The sequence below is a fragment of the Erithacus rubecula genome (genome assembly GCF_903797595.1).
Source record: "Erithacus rubecula genome assembly, chromosome: 16".
NCBI classification, from domain to species: Eukaryota; Metazoa; Chordata; class Aves; order Passeriformes; family Muscicapidae; genus Erithacus; species Erithacus rubecula.
Window position 1 is genome coordinate 14,830,071 of NC_136668.1, and position 24,197 is coordinate 14,854,267.

The window sequence follows — 24,197 nt, forward strand, 5'->3', positions numbered from 1 at the left end:
ACTTTCAATCAATACCAAAGTGGACAAAGTGACCTTATGTAATTTAAACACTGTACCCAGGAAAGTCTTTAACTGTAAAACAATGCAGATAATCAAACGTGTTTAACAAACGGACAAGATAAGATAAAAGTGTTCTTGTCTATGCTGGCACACAATTCAAAAAATAAGTTCACAAGTTTCTCCTTGAAAGATACTTTGCCTTCCTTGAATTATAATCCTTTATTGAAGTACACACGTTCTAGGCCAGGGCTGTTTTCTTTGATCCTGGCTTGCAAATCTGGCTCCAAGCGTGACACTGACATGGAACTGAGCAAAAGAAACAGTAAATGGGTTACATCAAACAAGCACCAGAGGGGGAAATAAGATGGACAATGCATTTGCTTAAACTTCCTGCAATGTCAGAAGTGTTGTTTTAAACATCTTATCAAGGAAGCAGGCTCCCACACCAGGGCATGTGAATCCCTGCTGCAAGGGCAGGGGGATAGTTTATGGAGTCAGGAAATGGCTGTTCCTACTACCATGAGAATAAGGATCCACTTCATTGCTCAGGTTCTTCTTGCTGGCAATAAACTTACTTTCCTAAAAGGGTTTTTATTAAATATAATGCATTTGCCAGTTGAATAAAAGGTTTTTATGAGAGCTGGTTTACAGTAAAGTGAATTAACCTGCCAGGTCATTTGAACAGCTGCAATTTCCTGAACACAGTTCAAGGTCTAATCTTCCTCTGAACTGGAGAGCCCTGGCTGAAATCAAGAACTGTGGCATGTGTGCTGGGTTGGTTTGTCAAGTCAGCTCCAGGTAGCCTAGTGACACTTGTTTACCACAGTTCTCTGTCCTGGGCCAAGCAGGGAGACAGATGGTGTCAGGCAGTTGTTGTACTCAAACAACACTGAGAATTGGCTATTGTTTTCTGGAAGTCCAAAGCTGCCTTAGTTGTTCAGTATTTTAATGGACTCAGCTCAAGCTTGTACTGTTTAAGGTACATCTGGCAGCTTGTTGAGTTTAGACAACCACTATTAAAATGAGAGGGACAGCTAAGTTTAAGGCCCTGTCCATATTATGTACCAAATTGAGCTAATTTTTTTGTTAAGTGATCATTCAGATTTCATAATGATTTCAGCTATAATGAATATTCTAAGACAGCTTTCAGTACTGAGCTATTTCTGTATTGATGCAAAAGTCTGGAAAAATACTAATCAAATAACAAATGAGCACAGATAGTCCAGGGCTGCTCTGTATAACTAGAAGAGTTTCCAAGTGAAAATAAAATGGGCTCTGACTCTATTTAGTGCATCCACAACCTTACTGGACATGAATATATTGTATAGAACTCATCTTGAGCTGCTGGAGTTTGTAAACAACTATTATATATTACTGATGAATAACATACTTATTACTTTTCTGTATATTCTCTTGTTTATCCCTTTTGTTATATGGGAATTAAAACTGTGCTTGAGCAGGCAATGGCCTCATGTTTGTGTCTGTGTGCAGCATCATGAATTGATCTGGAAAAACATTAAAGTGAGAATAATTCACAGCAGTACCCACCTTTTCTGAGGAAAGAGTGCACAACACAGGGGAGTTGCAAACACGAGACTAGAGGAGACAAAAGCAGGTTTACAGTATTAGGGTGCCAAAACAGAATTCAAAAATCTTATGCATGATTTAGGTAAAAAACCTTTCTTGTTTCTGTACACAGTGAGGTAAAGTTCCACAAAGTGCTATGTAACTTTTATTTCTGCCAGCACTGTACCTTATGAAATCATTTAACTGCAAATAGCACTAAATGTTTCAATACCACACTCCCAAATCTGTCTAAAATTACCATTTGATGTCCTTACAGTATCTTGTGTGCAGGACAACAAAAAATGCCAGAACACAGCAAATTAAACCCTATTAACCAAATGTTTCCAGAATTATTAACCTCCAGGATGAGATTCCACTGACTGTTCTGAGGTAGCAGCCAAAGCATCTTTTCTAATCAAACTGCCACATTCCTTTTTTTGCCACTCCCTTCTTTCCCCCCTCTGCTTTTTCTTGGCAGCTTCTTCCCTGCTAACGGCTTTTTGTTTTTAACATTTTATCAGTTACAGAGATGGAAATAACTGCTGTGCTCTCAGTAACTCTCTCAACCTTTTTTCCTTAAAAAAAAAGCAAATATTGCTGCATTCTCAAAACCCCTACAAGTATGTCTTAAGATAGCAGGCCCAACCCAAAGAAACCACTTACCAGATTCCTACTAATCCAACCTGAATGGGAGCACTCATCCAAGGAAATTTCTGTTGAAAATAAAACAACACCCAGTGAGTGTGCAATCTTTTCTTCCTGTTTCCCACCTTCCTGGAATTCTTGTAAGAGACAAATTGTACCTAAAAGCCTCTGAGATGTGAAGGCAAATCCCTGATCACTGTGGCTTCATGCTGAGCTCCAGTTTGAGAGCCAAATCCCTTTGGAAAGCAGCAAGGAAATTCCCAAGGGAACCAATGAACACTGATCCTGAGTAAGAGTCCCTTAGAAACTCCAGTGAGTGTCTGGCTCTTGGACTCAGGACCTGCTCCTGGGCCTTTGCTTTGATTCTTACAAACCCACAGTAGCAACAGAACTGAAATTTGGAATGGTGCTGCAAGGGCACAGGGAATTTTGCCCAGGCATTCAAAGGAAAAGCTCAGTCTGGTTCCAGCTCTTTCACTTTGAAAGCATCAAATGGTTTTAACCTGCAACTAAGAGCCACCAGCCATAAATAAGGGAGATGTAAATCTCTTAGCCCCTTCTCCTGTCATATGATTTCCCCTGATGTGCAGGAACTTGTCTCTGTAGCAACACTCCAGTTTTGCAAGAGTTCACCTTTTATTGAAGGAAAGAAGGGTTGAAGGATTGGGAAAACAAAGCTGAGAGAGCAACACAACCCATGGATGCATTTTTAGCATATTCCTCATTAATTCTGTAACTTTTGCAGAACTTGAATGTATGCCAAGAGATTTTTTTTTGGAGGCTTTTAAATTATTGAGGAATCCACTCTCTCTCATTGGTAGAATTTTAGTTGAAATTCATTACTAAGGAAGTAAACCCAGAGCTGTTCAGTGGACACTGCTGCCTCTTGCTCCACTAAGAGCACGACAGACTCAACTGCTGTGAGGACACAAAGGGAACTTTAAAACAAAACAGCTCATGAGGTAAAAATCACTTGATACAGAGGATGATGTTTTCAATGAAGATGAAGATTTGTTTCTGCAAGAAGGATTTCTCAAGATACAGCAGTTAGAGGGGGAAATGGTGAACAAAAGCTGGGCACTGTTTGAGAGTAGAAATGGAGAAAAGAAATGTAGAAAGCTCAGGAGCACAAAGCTCAGGGCTGAGGGAGGTCACAGCAGTGTCTGAGGCAGGAAAATGAGCCTGTGTGGAGTAAAACTTCTCCAGAGCCTGAGGGATAAGAAACAATGTAGAAGACTGCTTCTCTTTTCTTTATTTTTTTGTTTTCATGGAGCCAATCTGTAATCCGGAAATGAGTGCAGGAAGAATTGTGCAATTCAGCAATAACCTGCAGAGAGATAACAAATGGGGACAGACAACAACAGCAAGAAGGCTGAAGAGTGAAGGCAGCAGAGCTCTGCTGTTCTGGCATTCTCTAAACACCTCCATCTGACCTTCAGCTGAGATAAATTCACCCCAAATTTTCATTTCATAGCCAAGAGGTGGTGAGCACAAGCCACCAGTGTCTCTGAGAAGGGAGGGAGGGGGATGCTGTGCATTGCAGGGGGTGTGGGACACAATATGTAACAGAAAAGCCCCAAACACAATTTTATAAATGAAAAGGCTGTTGGAAGGTGCCCTGAGAGGAATAAATGGTTTCATGCCTTTGTCAGAGCTAGTCATTGATCTGAGAGAGAGAGGTGTCTAATACAGACTCCATAAGGAACAGGGAGTTTATGTACTGGAACATTTTTTAACAACTTGATCTGAATTATAGCCTTTATTTTTCAAAATTGTTACCAGGCTTCACTAATCCGGAAAGATGGTGAGGAAAGAGTAACACTGGGAGGTCAGAATTAAGAGCTGGAATTGCCCAGGGAACAACAGAAAACAATAAAACAAAATTCAAATGCAGGCTGCACACCCCCACAAAGAGAGAAAATGGAGAAACAGGATAAAGAGCAGAAGAATTCACTGTGTTAGAGAACTCTCATTTAGCTCTGGAAGAAGGCAGTTCCCAATGAATTAGAATTTAATTTCCAGATGTCTTTATGACATTTTAGTGGTTAGTGCAAACAGAGAAAATGGAGAAATGATAATTAAGCAAACAAAAGCCATAAGGAGAATTGGCTTTTCTCTAACTGCCTCCTTTCTTTGTTGGAGCTAAAAATCTTTCAGCATTCCCAGGCCAGCTATGCCTGCTTTCAAAAAAATAAATAAATGAAATGACAGTGAAATTAAGAATGCATGGAGGACTTCAGGGCATAAGACATTCAAGAACAATGCTTGAAGACTCTGCTCTGGTTTTGTGACCATTTTGAATACAGACTTCAGCTGCAAATTAAAAGATCTCACAGAGCTTGTTTCAAGGATATATGAGGAAACTTCTAGAATCAACTTGGATTCTAGAACAGAATCCAAGAACAGAAGAGGAACTGTAGCTAAAGCTGTCTAAGAGTAGTAATATAAACAAAAACTTTAGTGTTGATTGGAATTTTCATAAGTTTCTATGGAAAAAAAACATGTTTACTTCCTTAGGAGAAAAGTTACCTGTAAGGAGAATCTAGAAACCCTCAGGGTAAGGACTATTTATGGATCCTCCTGCTGCAGCAGGTAAAATAACTTGGTTCTGCACACAGCTGGTCAGGATAATGAAGGGGCCATAGGGATAATAAAAATAGACATTATGCAGTTTAATCAATTACTGCTATGCTGCATAATTACATAAACAGGCCCCAAAGCTGCTGCTGCTACCAATGGCAAAAAACTTCTACAGATAAAAATACTTTTTCAAGGCAACTTCTTTTTGAAGCAGTAAATACAAGCTTGTGGTTCCAAGAACATTCTTGAGGCATCATCCAGCAATACCTTCTGGGAATGTTGTTAATTCACACCAATGCCTTGGTGCAAAACACTGCAGGAACGTGGGGGATGAGTTGTGCTACATGACCTACATTTTATCCCAAATATCAGAGGATGAAGACCAGCATTCCAGGAGCATTTCCTTCTCTCTGTCTTACTGCAGGCCAGCTTTCTAATTTCTTTTATCATTTCACAAACACTTATTTATTTTTTGGCCTTGTGTGTTGCTTAATAGGCTTTGGCAAGCAGTCAGGAATTATTTCCAAGAGTGGCAGTGAAGCAGAGGCCAAGGGTATTGAGTTAGTAAAGCAGTGTGGGGATGGTGGTGGAGTGCTGGGATGGGATGGTGCTTCTCAAACTCCATGAGGACATGCAGAAGCTGCTTGTTAAAAATGCAGCTCATTCCTTAATGGGTTTAATGCTAATCTCTACCAGGTGTTACCACTGGCTACCTGCAGAGCAGTGTTTCACCTGCATTCAGTCTCTGAGGCTGAGGGACAGGACAGGTGAGCATGAACAGTCAGGATGGTACCAGAGACCACTGAGTAGTCACTGCAGAAATCTCTCATTTTGGCTGATCTGAAAAATTCACAACACCCTTATGTTGATTACACCACACAAAAACAACAGGTATTTGTCTGCAGACCCTGAGGATTGCTGCAACTTCTCCACAAATGTCATGTATTTGTCAGCTGAGGCTTTGTGACATTTCTCACGTGTCAAAGACATACAAAATATTTTTTTTCCCTAAATTTCTTTTAACATGCGTTAATTTTCCAGGCAATACATTTCCAAGAACATCACAGTATCACAAGTTGTGGTGTGTTTGGTGCCCTGCAGGCTCACTTCTTCCAGGAGATAAAAGTGATTTTTAGCCTGAAACTCAAATGCCACATTTCCTGTTTTTACACTGGGAGCAGAAGTGTTTTCTATTAACACGTGGGAGGGAAGCAAAGCACTTCAGGGAAAAAGAAGTTTTAAGACTGGAAGACAATCATAGAATGGTTTGGGTTGGAAGGGACTTTAAAGATCATCCAGTTCCACCCCCTTCACTATCCCAGGTTGTTCCAAGCCCTTTCCAACCTGGCCTTGGCCACTTCCAGGGATGAGTCAGCCACAACTACCCCAGACAATCTGTTCCTGCCTTATAAATACAGAACCACTTTCAAATGGGGTGTGACTGGGTAATCTCACTCTGCACAAGAGACACAAAGGGAAGAAACAGTCAGAGATAAAATTCAAACCCTTTAGAAAGCTTTATCTTTGACAAACAAAACCATCCCAAACAAAATCTTCCCCTGCTTGTCCTCTTTGCCCCCACACAAACTTTTCCAAGGCAGGGTCTGTTTTCTTTCCTAACTTTTTCTAACAGGAAGGAGACAGATTTTCTTAGGAATCTTGGGTGGGTCTCACAGGCAGAGGTTTTGCCTGGAGCTACCAAGTAATTAAATCAGTGATATCAGCAATGAGGATGAAACTCCCTTTACTGGTAAAGAATTAAAGGGTTCCTCACCTGAATATTATTTCCCTTGTGTTAGACAACCCTGTAACTAATCCCATTATTTTCTTTACCCTCTCATGCACACACAGTGCAGAATGTTGATGTAGGTACTGGATTTACCAACACCAGGGGGTTCACTCTACATTAGAATAAAAACAATATAGGAAATAAGTAATATTTGATAAAGAATATCCATTCTATGCCTATTCTGCACTTTACATCCAGTAAATTTTAAAGAGAGATTTTTACCATCACTTTTGTTTCCAAACTCAAGATTGCTACTACAGCAGGTAAACAAAGCCTCCTTATTGCTATCTTGAGAAAATCAGCATTACTGGTATGTTCCTTTTTCCCCAATAAATTGCATTCCTAGGCTCAGTACAAGGAAGGTTTATTTCACAGGAGGAAATGTGCTTTCTAAGAACAGATATAAAAGTAATCCCTATTTTCTCAATACTACCTTGCACTGTGACAAAAGAACCAAGTTCTCTCTAAGAAAGGCAGAAGGAAAGTGACAGCTGTAAAGCAAGTTCTGCAGGGATGTCCTCCCACAGTGTTTGGGAGGCAAATATGAAGATTCAGGAAGTATTTAAAATTCATTAAAATATTAACTTAGGATATGAAATACATAGAGATAGATTATCTAATACTAACCTTTAAAAAGGCTTTCTTCTCCAGGGCATTCATTATGAAGGGAGGAATTGCTGAAAATAAGATAAAAAAAGGCATTAACCTTGGAGAGAAAGGCACTTAGTTTTCATCTTCTGTTTAGCTGAACTAATACCATAATACAATTTTCACAGCCTTTTGTCATTCACTCAGTTTTCATTTCACATTGCCAACTGGATTGGTATTTACAAAGGTGAATTCTCCCAATAAGCAAATCTGAAATTTCATATGTAGCTAAACCTGAGCTCAGTAATTTGGCAGTTACAGAGAACCTAAACCAACTCTAAGCAAGCTCCCATCCCTTTGCTATCTCTATCTTTTCTGCACAAGCATCCCAGGAGCTTTCCTGCTGCAGCTCAGTCTAACAAACTGTGAGATTTCCACATTTCCCTGGGGAAGTTCTGAACAGAAAGGCAAACACTGCCTAGGGAACTGTAAGGTAATTTGGATCCTGAGGAAAATCACTGGGATAGAACTGAATCTCCTTCTCACAGCAAGAGCTGATAATCAGGACTGCACAGGACTTTCCTTACCCATGCCAGGAGAAGCCATCAGAATCCTGGATATCACCACCTGGGCAATTGCCTGCTGAGCTGCTCTGGATGAATCACCCAGTCTGTTTCCATCCTCATCCGTGACAGGAATTCCAAACTTGAGCTCCCTGTTGAATAAGAGGTAAAAAATAAAGCAGTGATGGATGTGAACTTATTTTTTCACCATTTTTTGTCACCTTATCTTTGTTACTTAAAATTGTCAACTGTAAGAATTATGTGTTTTAGTTTCTAAGTGATTCTGTTTGTAACACTCCTTGGCACAAAAACAAAATAAATCCAAAAAGCAGAGAAAGATCAAGGAAAAATATGTTGAGAAGTCACCAACTGAATATTTGTAACATCAGTCTGATGCTGAAGTGTGGTCACAGCATTCCAAGGGGGAAGAAAGGAGATTGCTTTTTCTGTGTTCCCTTCCAGAAGGGAGAGGTCCCTTTACACATTAATTCAGAAAAGTGGAATTTTCTGGACTGCTCTGGAAGTGGAGTCTGTCCCATCTGACAGCTCATGGAACACAGGAAGATTATTTTCACTGAGTTGAAACAGAAGGCTCTGTGAAAATTCCCCCCTGGCATTCCAGTCTGAGCTGTCATTTCAACCATGAAAAATATACTTGAAAGTATAAAAGAAGACACAAACCAAACTATGTTTCTGTAACTGCATTATTCTCTATTAGATCTTTTGCTCAAGTGCTGGGTTAGCTGTTAAACTCACAATGGGAGGAGCAGAGAACAACAAATATCCTCAGGACTGTCTTTATTTTTCTCTTCAGATTTTGCAAAACATAAAATACTACCACAGATCAACTTCCATTGTAAATACAAAGTCTAAATATTCCCTTTTCTGCCCATAACCATGTGTTTATAACAGAATACTTTTAATTTGCTTTTCCCTACTACTATTCCTATGCTATTTCTATTCTTATTCCTAGTCAAATCACAACACAGAAAAAAAAGTTTGTTTCTGACAAACTGTGTATTTTTGTCACCTCGATGATTAAACAGAACTGCAGATCCTGATTTCTATGACTAAGTTCTGCAGGTGAGAATTTAAGCACCATTTCTGAAATGACTGTGTTTTTCCAAAGTGTAGCTGGTATTCAAAGGTCCATGTGATCAAAGTTTTGAAGGAACCAGTAATTGGTTTCTGAGATCCAAGACTGAAGAACTGTTTGGATATTTATCTGAAGAAAATGAGCATGTTCTATTTCACACCTGTTAGAAAAAAACCTCATGCATGAGGTTTCTGCAAGGTTCTGAAACAAGCTAAAGACACAAAATGTGCTTTATTTAGTAACTTGCTGATCTACCACCTGAACAACATCTTTTCTTCCAGCATGAGTGATCTTTGTTCTTTTTCCTACCTTTGTCTCATTAGTGGAATGTTGATGCAGTTGGCAGAAGCAACAGCAGCAAAAGGAACAAACCTCCCTATGAGAGGGGAGACACGCTGGAAAACAGAGAGGAAAAAAAAGGGAAATAAAAATGTACATAATCACTGTCTTTATTGAAATGCTTCATCTGCTAATGACAGACTAGACTTATTTCCTTTACATTAAAATTCAGTGAAAACTCACTGGTGGGGCAGAGGTAGAAAAAGACTCAAACAAGAAATAAGTCATAAATTGCTTCTCTCCAGAGTGAGCAGTGGCAGGAGAGTTGCAAAACTATTCTGAATTTAGTAGCATCACAGGGAAGTGTAATTACAACTCCAATTAATTTTCAAGTGCTATTAGATGCTTTGAAAAAGAAACTGGGAAAAAGGCACCTTATTAGACAGAGTCTGCATGAACCAAACATGGGCTGTTGGACAGATATGCATAAACCCATCTCCACAGGAAAAAAATAAAGAAAGGGGCAGTCATAACAACTCCACAGTGGGAGCTGTGCATGACACAGATAAATCAGAGGAGAAATGAGCTGTGAGCTTCTCACAGGACATCACAGTTTAGTAAGAACAGAAAAAAAATTACCTTTGCTAGTGAATTAAGTCCTAAGGCTGTAGCAACAGCACCTGTGGTGGCAGAAACATAGGCTGTTCCCAGCTGGCTGAAACAGAAATGGAAATGTTTGCACATGAATAGCTACATTGGTGTCACTTTGAAAAACAATTACATTTTACACACATAGTTATTGCCCCCCCTCCAGAAGTTAAATAGGTTTTTCTTGTGCTACTGCAATAAGGTAAGGATGGAAGATCTAAATGGGACACTGAATTAAACATTTTCATTTCACTAGCAGTAAAAATCATATTCAAGCCACATTGTAATACTGAATCAGGTTCTGCTGGTTGTGCATTGCTGCCTGTTCAGCATTTTCTCATGTATCTGAATGAACACCTTGAAGGGGTTTGTTCTTTATTTAATTTCCTAATTGCATAACCTAGTAAAATCAGGTTGCATTTCCAAGGCCATGTCTATAATAGTAATTATAATCAACCATACCAAACCCCATCCACACAGACCAGCTATGCTGCAAAGACTCAAATCCAACCCAACCTGCCCCAAACCACACTTTACATACTCCCAGCTGGGAGGTGTCTCCATATGCTGGAATTCACAGTTTGCTCCCAGACATCTTTAAGCAAGTCAGCCCCAAAACCAGAAAGTCAAGTACTGCAATTCCAGTTTTCTATTCATAGAATCATAGAATGGTTGGAGTTGGGAGGGAACCATCAAGTTCATCCCACTCCATGCCACAGGCAGGGACACCTTCCATGATCCCAGATTGCTCCAAGTCCCACCCAAGCTGGCCTTGGACACTTCCAGGGATGGGGCAACCACAGCTTCCCTGGGTAACTGTGCCAAGGCCTCACCATCCTCATAGGGAAGATTTTTTCTGTTTCAATTTCCCCTCTTTCAGTTTGAGATTTCTTGCTTCCTGCATCTGTTTAGTCTCTTTTTTAGACATCAAGTAGAAACAAGCACAGACCAGTTGAAGGAATCTCTTTTTGTAAATGAACCCTCAGTGTGGTGTGTGCTGGCACTGAGAAGGTGGCACAGTGACACAACTAAAGGCCCCCACAAAATATCAGCCTAGAAATATCCTTATAGGATACCAAACTGATGAGAAAAACTTGCAAATGTTTGACTGAGCCCTAAAACACAGATTCCTGTTAAATCCTGCACTGTTAAGTGCTCTTCACCAAGGTGCTCAGGCTTGTCTTTAATGGCAGAAATGGAGTTCTCAACTCTGCCATTCTCAGACTTCTCATAATTTCATATCAAATTAATAACTAGTACAGATGAAAACACTTATCCCTGTCTCACCTCAAACTTTAATGCCCAGCCATGTTCAAGTACATCAGAGAGCAACTTCTAAACTCAGCAGAATTATGAGGTTCAGTGCCTGACCTGACAGTGATTGGGGCATCTCCACTCCTGTTGGTGTAATTTACTACAGCATTGAAGGACTGGTTGACCCACTGCCAGAAAAGCACTGCTGGAGTCGTTCTTGAAAAGAGAAACAATTGTAATTATTATTATTAAACTCACAGTTGAATTAACAGCACGAGAAAATGATGACAATCAAGAAAAGCCACTGCAAGCAGTAACCATGCAGAAGTTCTTGCTTATTTGAATGAAACAATATAGTCAGTGAGATACTGACTTGATAGCCAGAGTTGTTCTAGAAGAAGAATTAAAAATCACCTAGTTTTGAACCTGAATAATAATTCAAGGAAAAGGTAGAAAGCTTCTCTAAGAGTTATAGATAATAACAGAACAAGCAGTCAACAGGAGGCAGTGCTTGGGAATGGGCAGCTGTGCTGGGAGTTAGATTCATACTCTTGACTGACATTTAAAGCACACACACATTTTATAAACACCATCCAAAACTGGGGAGTGTGTGAGGAATTTGTACAATCTCAGCCTCCAAAAGTTTTGCTGCTGCTGTTTGCTCTGAGCTCCCACCAGTTCCTGCACCCTGAGTTAAAAAGTGTTTCTGACATTGAGGCTGCTAAGAGAGCACTGGCTCTGCTTCAGTGGCTTCATGTCCTGGAGATTCCAGAGCCACTGAGGAAATGCAGGGGTCACAGGGGAGCTGCAGGAGCTCCACAACCAATGAATCCAAATATTCAGAGTACTCATGGGGCAGACACAACATCCTGCATGCCAGTAAGGTTGGAAATTCCCAGGGATCTCCTTCTATTTGTCCTCCACACAGATGGGATTTTGGAACACTTCCCAGTTTGAGGGAAAGTGGGATGGTGAAGGAGAAGGGCTAAGGGCTTATTTCAGACAGAACTATTAATCAGCGTGACAGAACAGAGAGAAGAGGAAAAGGAAGCAAAATTTCACATTTAACAATATTTAAATAAATCTTTTGACAATAACACTGATTTTAATTTGCAGGCAAATGTTTTATGTGTTTTCTTGCCACCTCTCACCTGTAGAAGGTCATCATACAGCCTGTGATGGTCATGTTCATGGGGACCTGGGCAGACATTCGGCCGATCACAAACATCTTCTCCCCAGTGTCTGGGTGAAAAGCTGAATCATAGATGTATTTTGCTCTCCACAACTCATCTTCTGTCAAGCCAGGTGCCACAATGCCTTGTCTTGGGACAGGTAAAGAAACAAGAGAACAGCAAAAAGCACAACTGTTAGAAAATGCTGCAAACTCCTGTGAGAAATGTGGCATCAGAGGATTTGGGGATGTTCATTGTAAGTTATTTGTGACTCTCAGCTTGTAGAGATTCTTCAGCTTTCAAATGCATTGGTGAAATAGAAAGAATTAAAAGTGCCAGCAGTGGTTATGTTGGCTGAGTCTGATTACTCAAACCTGCACTAGGTTTTAGAGCTAAAATGTAGAGGCAAAATCTCTGAGGTCATTAGTCTGAAACTATGAAAATCCACTTTGAGAATATTTAAGAAACCAATTGTTCCAAATGCTACACATAAGAGGAAGTTTTAAGCTTTGTTGTCATAATAACTATTTTCAGAATAAGACACTCCTGCATTTCAGAGCCCTTAAGAGGGGAATAATTTCCCCATTCATTAGCAAATTTGATTAAAAATAAAAGGATTTCAAGCTCTGAAGTGGGAATAAGAAGTATTGCAATGAATACAGTAATTTAAGTATTTCCTTTTAAATATATCACAATATATCATTAACTTGGACTTTTAGTCAATGTCATACCTGTAATCATGCACAATTTTTCTTGCATTTTCCAGTGAGGCATTGGATAACAAAATATTCCTGGGGTCTGTGACAGTGAAGAAGTGATTGGCTCGTCCAACAAAAGTGCTTTGATCCCATCGGGGCTCCTTGATATTAATATCTAATGGGATATCTGGTGCCATCTTCAAAAGCTCTGCCAACAAAACATCAACATTTGCAATTCAAAATTCCACTCATTTCCTAATGCATCTAGGACCTGCAAGATGAAAAGTGGCCACATTAGAGTAAAAAACCCAGAGAACAAACACCAAAGAATTTGCAGACTGGAGGTTTAAAGGGATAAAACTACAGAAATACTTCTGTGTCCAGTGCCCCAAAATATTCATACTTTATTTATTACATTTGTACAAATACCTGAGGATGAGGCAGATGAAGAGGAAGCATAGAAGTTTATTAATAAACAGACATACCAAACAACAATATACTAATCAGAAAGTGCTTTACTTCAGTGATGAATTATTGCTTGTGGAAAATAATGTATTGAAGGGAATGAAAAAATCAACATTTCAAGCAATGACTGAAGTGCAGTGACAGATGAAGTATTTAATAAAATCCAGTAAACTGGTCTGGCATAGCAAAACAAACCAAAAATTAGGAACACAAACTCACCAATTTATTTTAATAAATATTGTTTCTCTAAATCCATGCTTTAACAAAACAGAGATTATATAATGCAACAATTTGCTACATTATGAACACATGACCAGATCTTCTAATGGTATTTCAAAGATGGTTAAGGAACTGCAATGAAGGACACTGAGTTGTGCATTTATGGGGCATAAAGCCCAGAAAAGTAAAAAATTACTTTAGGATGACTAATCTTCCTTCAACATCTAATGACAAAAGTACAATCCTTCCATAGCACAAGTATATGGATTTTAGCTTTATTAAAAGACATTTCTGCAACACATTCAACAACCAGCAAAAAAAAATCTTCCTCCAAATAATGTATGTTCAAATTGCAGAAAGAAATTGGATCCATAGAAATCCATTTTAATATATTTATTTATAAATAAACGCAGATCATGGAAATGAAAAAACTCAGGACAGATTTGGAGAACAGATTTCTCATGCACAGCATCTCAACAGGAGATGCTCCCATGGTTTCTTTTCCTTTTCTTAGTACTTTGCCATTAAAAACACCCTCCTGTGAGCAGTGCTGTGTTGTGAATTAATAGTCCATCTTCTGGTCTAAAATGGGAACTGCTGGTTTTGCAAAGCCCTATGAAGGCAAGTGCACTCATTTATTCAAACCCTCTTTTCCACCAAAATAAAGATAAAAATCAGGACATTAGGGTTGGTAACTTGTTCTGTGACTGCTTCCCTTATTTGTAGGAAAGTTCAAGTGTAAATGTTTTTATAATTAAATAATCTGTTTCATTAAGAAAGATTAAAACTGCTTAAAATAGCTTATGATAATCTGGTTAAAGCTGTCTAATGAATGCTGAATAAAGCAGTGCATCTACAGAAGCTTTTTTCTTTCTTTTCATTCTGGATAATTTTTCCTTTTCACTTTGATTAGAATATATATTATTGGGTTGTCTGTGAATTCCCTTTATTTGTTTCTGATACCTCTGTCCACAAACCCAAGTCCCTCAGTAATAAGAAATCTAAACTTTAAGGATCTTCCTTCACTGCAGATGGTTCAATTTGGGATTGTTTCAGTATGAAACAAGCAGAAAAGGTGAATGTACAGAACACAGTAGATTAAACACATTCACATCCTGTCTTTATCACCTCCCCACTTTATCTACTCCTTGACCCAGGTATGCTGATGGAATTTATTACCTTGGCAGGAAAATAATGCAGCAGAAAGATTGTGCTGGAGGGAAATAAACCTGTGCAGCTGCACAGCTGGGGTGACCTGCTGGAGAGCAGCTCTGGAGTCCTGCTGGACAATGAGCTCCCCATGACCAGCAGAGTGTCCCAGGGACCAAAAGTGCCAACAGGATCCTGGGGTGCATTGGGAAGAACATTTTTAGCAGGTCAGGGAGTGATCCTGCCCCTCTGAGGCACCTCTGGGGGGCTGTGTCCAGCTCTGCATCCTCAGGACACGAGACCTGGAGCATCTCAGGAAAGGCTGAGGGAGCTGGGGTTGCTCAGCCTGGAGAGGAGTCTCAGCCCTGGGTGTCCCTGGGTGCAGAGAGGGTCAGAGCAGGGTCCAGCCCCAGGGCCAGCAATGGCACCAGAGCCATGGACAGGGACTGATCCGAGGAACTGCCCCTGCACAGGAGGCACAACTCTGCTCTGGGCAGGGATCAAACCCTGCAACAGATGTCCCAGATGTTTCCATGCCTTTCCTCCTGCTGTTATCCACCCTAGCCAGACTCAGCTACCAGAGACACGTCAGCACAGCCTTTGCTCTCTCTCTCTCTCTCCTTGTAAATCTACAAAGCAGTGTTAGTGCTGCTGCAGCAGCAAAAAGCAACCTAGCAGGAAAATGGAAAACACCCATTAATTCATGTGCTACAACAAAAAACCATGCTTGAAATGTCTGTGTCTGTTTAGAAAGATGGGAACAGAGAGCATGGATTTCACTGTTACTAATCTTAATAAAGGACATTCAATCCAGCATAGGATGGGGAGGTGGGACAGTTGTCCACCCTGTAAAAGGGTTAAATCCCCTGTAAAAAAGGATTTAAATTTTAGGTGACAGCTATTTAAGTATATAAACTCATTTTGTTCTCAGTGATGTGGCTGACTTGCCCTTTTAGCAGGTAAGTAGGAACAACACTGTTCTAAAGAACTTAAACCAGACAGACCACCAATGCCCACAGAGAAAGAGCAGATGTCACACACACAAGGGAGTGTAAAAAAAGTTGAGAATAATATGATTTGGAGGCACATCAAACCTGCAGTGAGGTAAAAAAGGTGGCTGAGTTTGCCAGTCACGGGACTCTGAATCACAGACCTGTTACAACAGTGCCTAAGAGAACCAGGGAATTCTGTCTGCAAAACTTAGAAGCTTTCCAGCAAAATGTTTTTACAACAAAAGCCCCATTTCTTTTAAAGAGACTGCATGATGCTACTCATGGCTTATCAGACCCCATTAGTGAATGCTGAAAAGGGAAATAAATCTCATAAAGCAAAAACATAAGCTAATAAAATGCTGCTATACTTCAAAGGGATTCCCTTATAAAATAAAATGTCCACCTATAAAGTAAAAGTGGTGACTCTACAAAAATGGTTTCATCAATGTATCATCTGACACCCATAGAATCATCACCATAAACTATCTGGCTTTTAAAATTTTAATTTTTTATTTAAACAGTGAGACTGTAAAACTGTAAGAAATAGGTCCAACACCCTCAATTTAAGTTGCTGCAACACTGTTTTTACCTACCTGTCCCGTTAATTTTTAGATACAATTTCAGAGGGGAGCTGCTGTTTGCATAATCCGTTCAAATACTCAATAACAAAAGCACTAAAATAAAACTACTTAAGATTTAATTACTATTTTAACTACAATGCTTTGTCAAGAGTGGAACTCTACTACTTTCAGTGACCTTATTTTTCTAAGTGTGCCCAAGATTTAAGTTCTCATTATCCATAATCAAACTGGATACAGAAAAAATAAGGGGCATTAGGATTAAATCAAATTTAAATAAACCCATCTGAACCTTGAGATAAGTAGAAAGTCTGTATGGGAAAAGGAAAGCAAAAGCACAATAAAGATAAAGACAAAGATAAAACTGTTTGCTCTGTTACAATCAACTAATGAAGGCAAACTACCTAACTATTAATTAAGTAATTAAGGTGCCAATATATGTAAACACCTGAATTTATTGTTCCCATCTGCTGCTATCCAGGAAATACCAACTAATCCCAAAACAGGATAAAACTATCAATCAACAGCACCTTGAATTTTAATGTGGAAGCAGCAAAATTGTCCAGGCAATTGCTCTTCCCCACAAACAAAGCCACTTACAGGGGATTTGGGAAACAAAAAGAATTTTACAAACACATCAGCTGTAATAATCCATACTGAAATGTCACTTTGAGGTTATGTTCACACAGGAGGACCAGCAGTACTGAAAGGATAAAGAACAACATTCAAACAAGTAACAACTCATTTAAAACCTGCAGTAAGAGAGAAAATGATCCATATTTCCATTGCTTCACATAACAGAACAATTAGGAAGGTATTTAATAGAACCACTTGTACCTGGAAACCCTGCAGCTGTCCTGCCCAGCAAATTAAATCAGCAATAAAGGATGGACTATGCTCTCTGGCACATCCATATCACTGAACCCTTTCAGTTTCCAAACCAGAGCAGCTGCATCCAAACGTGGAGAAGAGCAGCTAAATCCTGCCTCGTGCTGTGGGATTATCTGGCTGAGCATCAACTGAACAATGCCAGGGGGTGGCACTCCCATGACCAGGGACATTTTTTGGCTTTGTTTGTGTCCCCAGCACTCACACAGAGGTTTGATCATCCATGTGTGGCTCCCCCTATGTACCAAGTTTTAATTTGGTATAACTTAGTCAGTTATAACTGATGGTGAGTTCATAAAGTTTTGCCTCAACACATGGCTGTGTTTTCCTCCAGTTAGGAAAAACTGAGAGAATTGGGATTGTTCAGCCTCACTGAGCCTGAAGGGAGCTCACAGAAGGATAGAGAGAGACTTTTTACAAGTGCCTGGAGTGACAGGGGAATGGGGGAATGGCTACAAACCAAAACAGAGCAGGGTTAGATTGGATATCAGGAAAAAATCCTTCCCTGTGAGGGTGGTGAGGAACCCAGGGTGGCAGAGAATCTGTGGCTGCCCCATCCTTGGAAGTGACCAAGGTCAGATTGGACAGGCCCTGGGGTACCCAGGTTTTTCCTGCCCACAGCAAATTTCTTGCCCTCTCTGATCAGCTGCTCTAAAGTTTAACACTAATATTAACTGGGGGGAATAAAGGGCTTCAGAATAAGTGAGAGTGGCTTCCCTTAACATAATAATTACATACAGAACATGCACAAAGTCTGACCAACAGTTTTGGTACAAAGGCTACATTTAGATTTTCCACAGAACCAGCATTTGCAGAAGACTTTAAACCTTGTTTAAAGGTTAACAGCAGCAGTTGCAGCAATTATACAAAATGCAGATTCAGGAGTTGTCAGGAGTTCAACTCTCTGCTGTTCCTTTACAAAGTTCATCTTTTAAGCACAACATTTGAAGGTCATGCAACCACTTTTCAAATCAAAGCAACAGCTAGAAGAGTAGCAATGACTATTTAATTTATTTAATTCAATTTTGAACAACTCAGATATTAGATTATTTTAAACTGTGTTGCATGACTGAATAATCCAGATGGGCAAATGATCAGGGAAATTCTGGGCAACTTAAACTCAGGTAGCAGAGCACAAATGATGAAATGCAGCTTTGCCACCTTCCTTGGAACCATTTATATTTTCATATGTTACTGACACCTTGTATTTTAACCCTAGCCCTGAAAAGCTCCACTCAAAAATTAAGAATTTTTGTCAGTTTCTTTACAGTATAAGCTAAAACTGGGACTAAAGAGACAGAAAAGGAAATTTCATAATGATGTAACTGTGAACCCAGGGAGAAGTTTAAAGAGAATTCTATATTCTAAAGTAGAGCAGATACAACTGTGATAATGCTCACTGTGACATTTGACTTCTTGGTGCCCAACTCTCAAACTGCAACCTGCAGCCTTCTGTTACAAAGCATGGGATGAGCTGGGTAACCCAGCTTAAAACAGAATTCCAATCAGCCTGCAAAAATGCTGAAACAAAGGTTTAACTTTTGTGGTGTCCTTTACCAGGATTTAGACCCATAAATTCTGGTGATGTAAAGGTCAGATAATGACTCACAAAATCTTTTAGAGGCAACTAAGAATTTTTTTTTTTAAAGAACAAGAGTGAGGCTTTTCCCTGAAAACCCATTAAAAATAGAAGATAACAGCAGAACCTCTTTCTTCACAGAATCCTTTAGGATTCTTTAGAACAGGAATAGTTCAAAAGTTGGAGCCAGGTGCTAGTGATATTTCATGTGCAGACTCACTGGAAGAGACAAAAATAAGATTTGACACACTTAGGCCCTTGCATCTCCATTCTTTAAAGAAGTCCCTTAACAACCTGATGTCCAGCTGTCAGTGCCTTATTCTGGGAAATCTTGAGGTTGAGAAAAGTACCTGCTGCTATAAAATGGAGAGAACAGCTTCTCTTCTTCCTCCTCTTTGCAAACCTAAGTGCCCACAGTTGCTTGTTTTTTGCAGAGCTGAGTTCTTCTGAAACATTTCCCATGCCACTTTGATAAAGAAATACTCCTGGGTCCTGCAAAGCCTCTTTAATCCTCAAGTAACACATTGTTCCTTTCTTGGGACTCCTCTGTCTGAACAAACTCAAGATTTTTTCTTTTCCAATGCCCAATTTTCCACAATGCCCACCCAGAGGGCTGCAATGTTGGCTTAGGAGAAAAGACAGGAAACAAACCTCCCTCTGATTAGGAAAGAGTGACCTGTTCTACTTTAAAACTACAACACATTGGCAAAGCAACAGCGGAAAGGCAAATCCACATTTTAATTGCTGTGGCAAAGAAAGGAACACAAGGTCTTCTCCAGGGATGTCAGTCATGGCAGTTAATTAGTTGAAATGGGAAGAACTAATAGACTTTTCAGGGAAAAAAGCACTTTTGTGTGGTGGCAAAAGAGTGCATGTGAGACTTATCAGGGTCTGTAAGCAGTGGAATTCTCCCATTTGCAGTACATTAGCTGCCACAGTTTGAAATAAGCTGCACAGCTGATGACTGGGAGTCTGATGCAATGCACTTACACCAAATGTTAAAGCCACTTGCCAAGTTTTTCTTTCCCAAAGCACCTTTTACCAGTAAAAGTGCCTATTTAAATCACCAAGGGGAAAAAAATAAAAATCTTTGTCTGCACTATGATTTTTCCTATTGCAACCCTAAATGGAATGCTGGAGAAGGCAAAGCATGGCAACACTACAAGATACTATTTTTTTCTGTTTTTTTTGCTTATAAATGTACACCCCACTTGTAGCCTAGCAACAAAAGCAGCAGCCTGGGTGAGATGAGCCTGCTGCTGGGGCTCTCTCCTCAAAACAGGAGCCATCTTTGGCTTGTAACTTGACCAGAGATTTCATCATTCTGCAATAAAGCAGCTCCAGATGTTAGAGGTCCCTGCAGCCAGCTCAGCTCCGTCAGCTTTGCTTTGCCACCTCCTCTCCCATTGGCAGGTCCAGAGATGCCACACGTGTTCAGCTCATCTGCACATTGAGGAAAATAAACCTCCTTTGCTAACCAAGGTTAGTGAAACCTCTTATTTCAGTCCTGATTGCTGCAAACTTTTTTCTGCTCTTTGTGTTTTAAGCCCCACCAATAAACTGCAGTTTGGTGTGTTCACAGCCCTCTCTTCTGTACTTTTTCACAATTTCATATATCTTTTCCTATCCAGGTGATATTTCAATTTCACATTGGTACAAAGCCTATCTTCACCTCTATAATAACAATCGATTATTTATAATTCAATAAATAAAAAAGAATTACGAATACTCATAATTAAAATTCTGTCTCTGACTACCAGGTGTCTGACCTTGGAGTTATTTGGCGTGTTCCTCCCCTGGAAATGATGATCCTGCAGCAGGGAGGTTCGTCTCTTGCAGGCCTGGGGTCTGTGCCGCTGTCACACGATCCCTGTGACACAGACAGCCCTGCTCAGGTCAGGGGCAGGTTTTGGGAGCAGAGGGCTGTGACAGCCCCACACTGCCAGCCCTGCTTCCACAGGGACAGGGTGGCACTCGGGGCTGGCACCCTGGGGAGGTGACAGGGGCGACACACAGAGCTAGACCCCCATGGAGGGGATGGGCTGACACATGGGGAGGGCCTGGGGTGACAAATGGGGCTGGGACCCTGAGGAGGAGCCCAGGGTGACAAATGGGACTGGATCCTTTAGGAAGGGTCTGGGGTGACAAATGGGGCTGGGTCCTTTAGGAAGGGTCTGGGGTGACAAATGGGGCTGGGTCCTTTAGGAAGGATCTGGGGTGACAAATGGGGCTGGGTCCCTGAGGAGGAGCCCGGGGTGACAAATGGGGCTGGATCCCTGAGGAGGAACACAGGGCTGCATCCCTGAGAAGGGAAGAGCTCACAAACAGATCAGGGCCTCTACAGGGCTGGCAGAGGTGACAGATGGGGCCGGGCTTCAGCGGAGGGGCCGAGGCGACACGGGGGGCCGGTCCCCTGTGAAAGAGACAGAGCAACACGGGGGTGGCTCCGAGGTGGCAGATAGAGCCGGTCCCTGTCTGGTCGCCACTACAGCCCCGGCAGTGCCACCGGCGCTGGCTCCTCCGCCCGTCACCGGCCGCAGCCCATCCCGCGGGGGCTGCCCGGCCCCGGGCCCGGTACTCACCCGGCCGCCGGCCTCGCGCCGCCGTGCCCCGCTGCCCGGAAGAGCCTCGCTCGGCACCGCGGGCGAGCGGCCGGGAGGCGGCGGGGCCGCCGCGCTCCGCCTCGCTCCGCCCCGCCGGGGCCGGGCCGGGCAGCGCCGGGCGGGCAGCGACAGCGCCGGGCAGCGACAGCGACAGCGCCGGGGCCGGGCAGCGCCCCCCGGGCCGCCCGCGGCTCCCTCAGCCGGCGCATCCCTCAGCCCGCTCCCTGAAGGCCCGGCCCGGGCTGGCTCGCGTTTCTCGCACAGTCACTGCCGTTAATTATTTCATGGAATATCTTGTGCTGGAGGGGACCCGCTGAGATCGTCACGGTCCCACTCCTGGCCTCCCCCCACAGCCCCAACAATCCCGGCGTGTGCCGAGAGCGTTTGCCAAACAAACACTCCTTGTGAGTTCTGTTAGGTTTCCCTGGGGAGCCCAAGCACCCTCTGAGGGAAGAACCTTCTCCTAATTTTCTCCCGACACAGCGATCCTCTTGAGTCCTATCACTGGTCACAGAGGGCAGAGATCGGCGCTGCTCCTCCGCTGCCCCTCCTGAGGAAGCTGCAGGCCACAGAATCACGGAATCACAGAATGACAGAATGACAGAATGACAGAATCAGAGAATCACAGCATCACAGCCTATCCTGAGGTGTAAGGGACACCCAAGGGCCGAGTCCAGCTCCCAGGTCTAGCCCCGAGTGCCCAGGGACCGTGGTGAGGTCTCCTGTCAGTGTCCTCCAGGCTGTGCTGGACTGGGGTTGCTGTTTCAGGGTTATTTTCAGAAACCCAAGCCACACTAACGCCCCCGGACCTGGCAATGAGGGACAATAAATTGCCATGTGTGAGGACAGCACTGCCAGCCCAGGAGGCGGCTCTGAAGGTCGTTCGAGAGTCTTGTCACAGCGCTGGCACCTGAGGGAGGAGATGAAAAGTGCATTAGCAGCCAGATAAGGAGTATGCAGGTGTCAGCCCCTAAACCTGTGTGTGCTGTGGGCAATTCTCAGGGATGCGTCTTCATCGCTATTTCAGCAATTCAAAGCTGCTGACACCCGTAATGATGTTCTGGATGCAGCTGTGGAGGAAGGAAACCGGCACAGGGACAAATTTTGGCCTCCCCACTGTCATTTTCCTCCTTTCTGTTATTCCCAGGGATGGCTGGGCTGCTGCGACAGTAGGAACACTTTGGAATTTCAAACCTTCTAGTTCGTTTTTTTTACTTCCCCCGAGGTTCACATCATTGGATACAGGACTGACCTCCCTCTCCCTGCTCATTGCAGGATACTAAATGAGAATTTCATATTAAAAAGCCATGACTCTACCACAGGTATCAATGTTTGTGGAGTTGCACTTACTGATGAAAGCTTTGCTGTTAATACTCAACTTCTATGAAATTATATATATATGTATATATTTCATAAAATAGAATTGTGTAGGCTGGAGTTTGTTTTCAGTCTTTAACGAAAGCCAACTCAGTTCATGATTTGCAATAAAAAATTGTCAACCTTCATTCTGACACAGCCACATCCAATCTCAGATGTCTCGTGTTCTATTTCCCCTGGGGCTCCACAACTTAAATCTTGGAGATATGACAACTCCAGGTACAAATACACCAAGAGAGTGTCCATCATGAAAGGACAAAAATTGGCACTGATATCCTTGCACTGCACAACAAAACTTGTGCACAATTTATATATATTTCCCTGCTAATGTGTTTTTCATCCTGTCAGTCAGATCCCAGTCTCCATGACCACTGACAGATCCAACACTGATACATCTGTGGTGGTATCTGGCCATAACACTTGTTGCTAAAAAACATGGCAATGACTGAGCAGGAAAAACACCTTGTTCAGGAAATGGATACAGCTGGAAGTTGTGCTGAGAAATAAATGAGTTGTTTTTGAGTATAACTGGTGTTGTTTTGTATGGTTTGCATTCTGGGGACTGATGTGTTCTGCCTGTAATAATTTTCTTGTATGCCTAGGATACCAACTTGTTAATCTGCTTTAAAACCACATGTGGACTTTACTTCACGTCACAGTTGAAATTCTGCTTGCAGAGTCTTTAATGTGGATATATGAATACCTGAATTCTTTCTCTGAGTCACTGCATGCAAAGCTGCGTGAGTTAATAATTTGCTCTGTGCTCAGTGCAGATGGTTTTGAACAGCTACACAATTTCTATTTCACTGGACGAGTCATTTCTCCCATTGCTGAGTAACAAATCTGATATTTTGCCATGAATCCTGAGAAGGCTCGAGATGTCTCTGGGCAATCACCATCAGTTACTCATGAGCTACAAACTGGAAGGCAAATGGGTGAATATGTGTAGTCACAGAGAATATCTCACCTCTGACTCTATGTCTTTCTTCATCTGCACTAATTTTCACACTATAATGTTTTTATCTCTATTAAAAATGTGTCTGGATTAATAAAATAAACCCCACCTCAGCTCCCTTTGAAGCATTCCTTTCAGTTGCCTTTTCCCCCCAAGGGATATATTAATAAATCCTGCAAACCCCCATATGTATTTGTTGAACTAGGGATGAATTTATCCATCTGCATGTTTCCACCTGGAAGAATTCCCAGACTATTACAGGGCAAATTCTTCCCTGCACTGACCACAAGAGAGGATTTCTTTTCCTCCACAATTACTGCCTCATCTAAAAAAAAAAGCTTTACTGTATTTGCTTTTCTTTATTCCTAAGTGAACATTGGTATATTTAATGTTTTTCTCCATTTCAAATTAGCCCTGGGAATCAATGGAGAAAATGAAGAGCTGCTGCACATGCTTTTATGAACAGAAATGTCCAGTAAGTGGCACTGCAGGACCAGGAATTTCAAAATTCAAA

The 24,197-nt window shown here is 41.6% G+C and overlaps 1 protein-coding gene across 4 annotated transcripts; it reads right to left on the reverse strand.

Annotated features, from left to right (window-relative positions):
- Positions 1-120: 120 nt before the first annotated feature.
- Positions 121-21,470, reverse strand: SFXN1 (sideroflexin 1). 4 transcript variants are annotated; one of them, XM_079319613.1, is made up of 12 exons: positions 21,331-21,470; positions 20,518-20,618; positions 12,912-13,086; positions 12,160-12,330; positions 11,126-11,224; positions 9,746-9,821; positions 9,137-9,222; positions 7,756-7,883; positions 7,208-7,257; positions 2,230-2,279; positions 1,549-1,596; positions 121-306 (listed from the first exon to the last, which is right to left on the reverse strand). In XM_079319613.1, the coding sequence occupies exons 3-12, from the start codon at positions 13,073-13,075 to the stop codon at positions 210-212; spliced, it is 969 nt and encodes a 322-aa protein (XP_079175739.1). In that variant the 5' UTR covers positions 13,076-13,086; positions 20,518-20,618; positions 21,331-21,470; the 3' UTR covers positions 121-209. The 4 variants fall into 4 exon arrangements, with proteins under 4 accessions (XP_079175739.1, XP_079175740.1, XP_079175741.1 ...); XM_079319614.1 differs by lacking the exon at positions 21,331-21,470 and adding an exon at positions 21,071-21,189; XM_079319615.1 differs by lacking the exons at positions 20,518-20,618; positions 21,331-21,470 and adding an exon at positions 17,119-17,249.
- Between the last annotated feature and the right edge of the window lie 2,727 nt (positions 21,471-24,197).

Excerpts from the sequence above, each read along its gene's own strand:
- SFXN1 (XM_079319613.1), bottom strand. The coding sequence starts at position 13,075 with ATGGCACCAGATATCCCATTAGATATTAATATCAAGGAGCCCCGATGG. Across the intron at positions 9,822-11,125 it reads GATGCCCCAATCACTGTCAG|CCAGCTGGGAACAGCCTATG; the intron begins GTCAGGCACTGA and ends TTTCTGTTTCAG. Across the intron at positions 9,223-9,745 it reads GACTTAATTCACTAGCAAAG|CGTGTCTCCCCTCTCATAGG; the intron begins GTAATTTTTTTT and ends TCTGTTTTCCAG.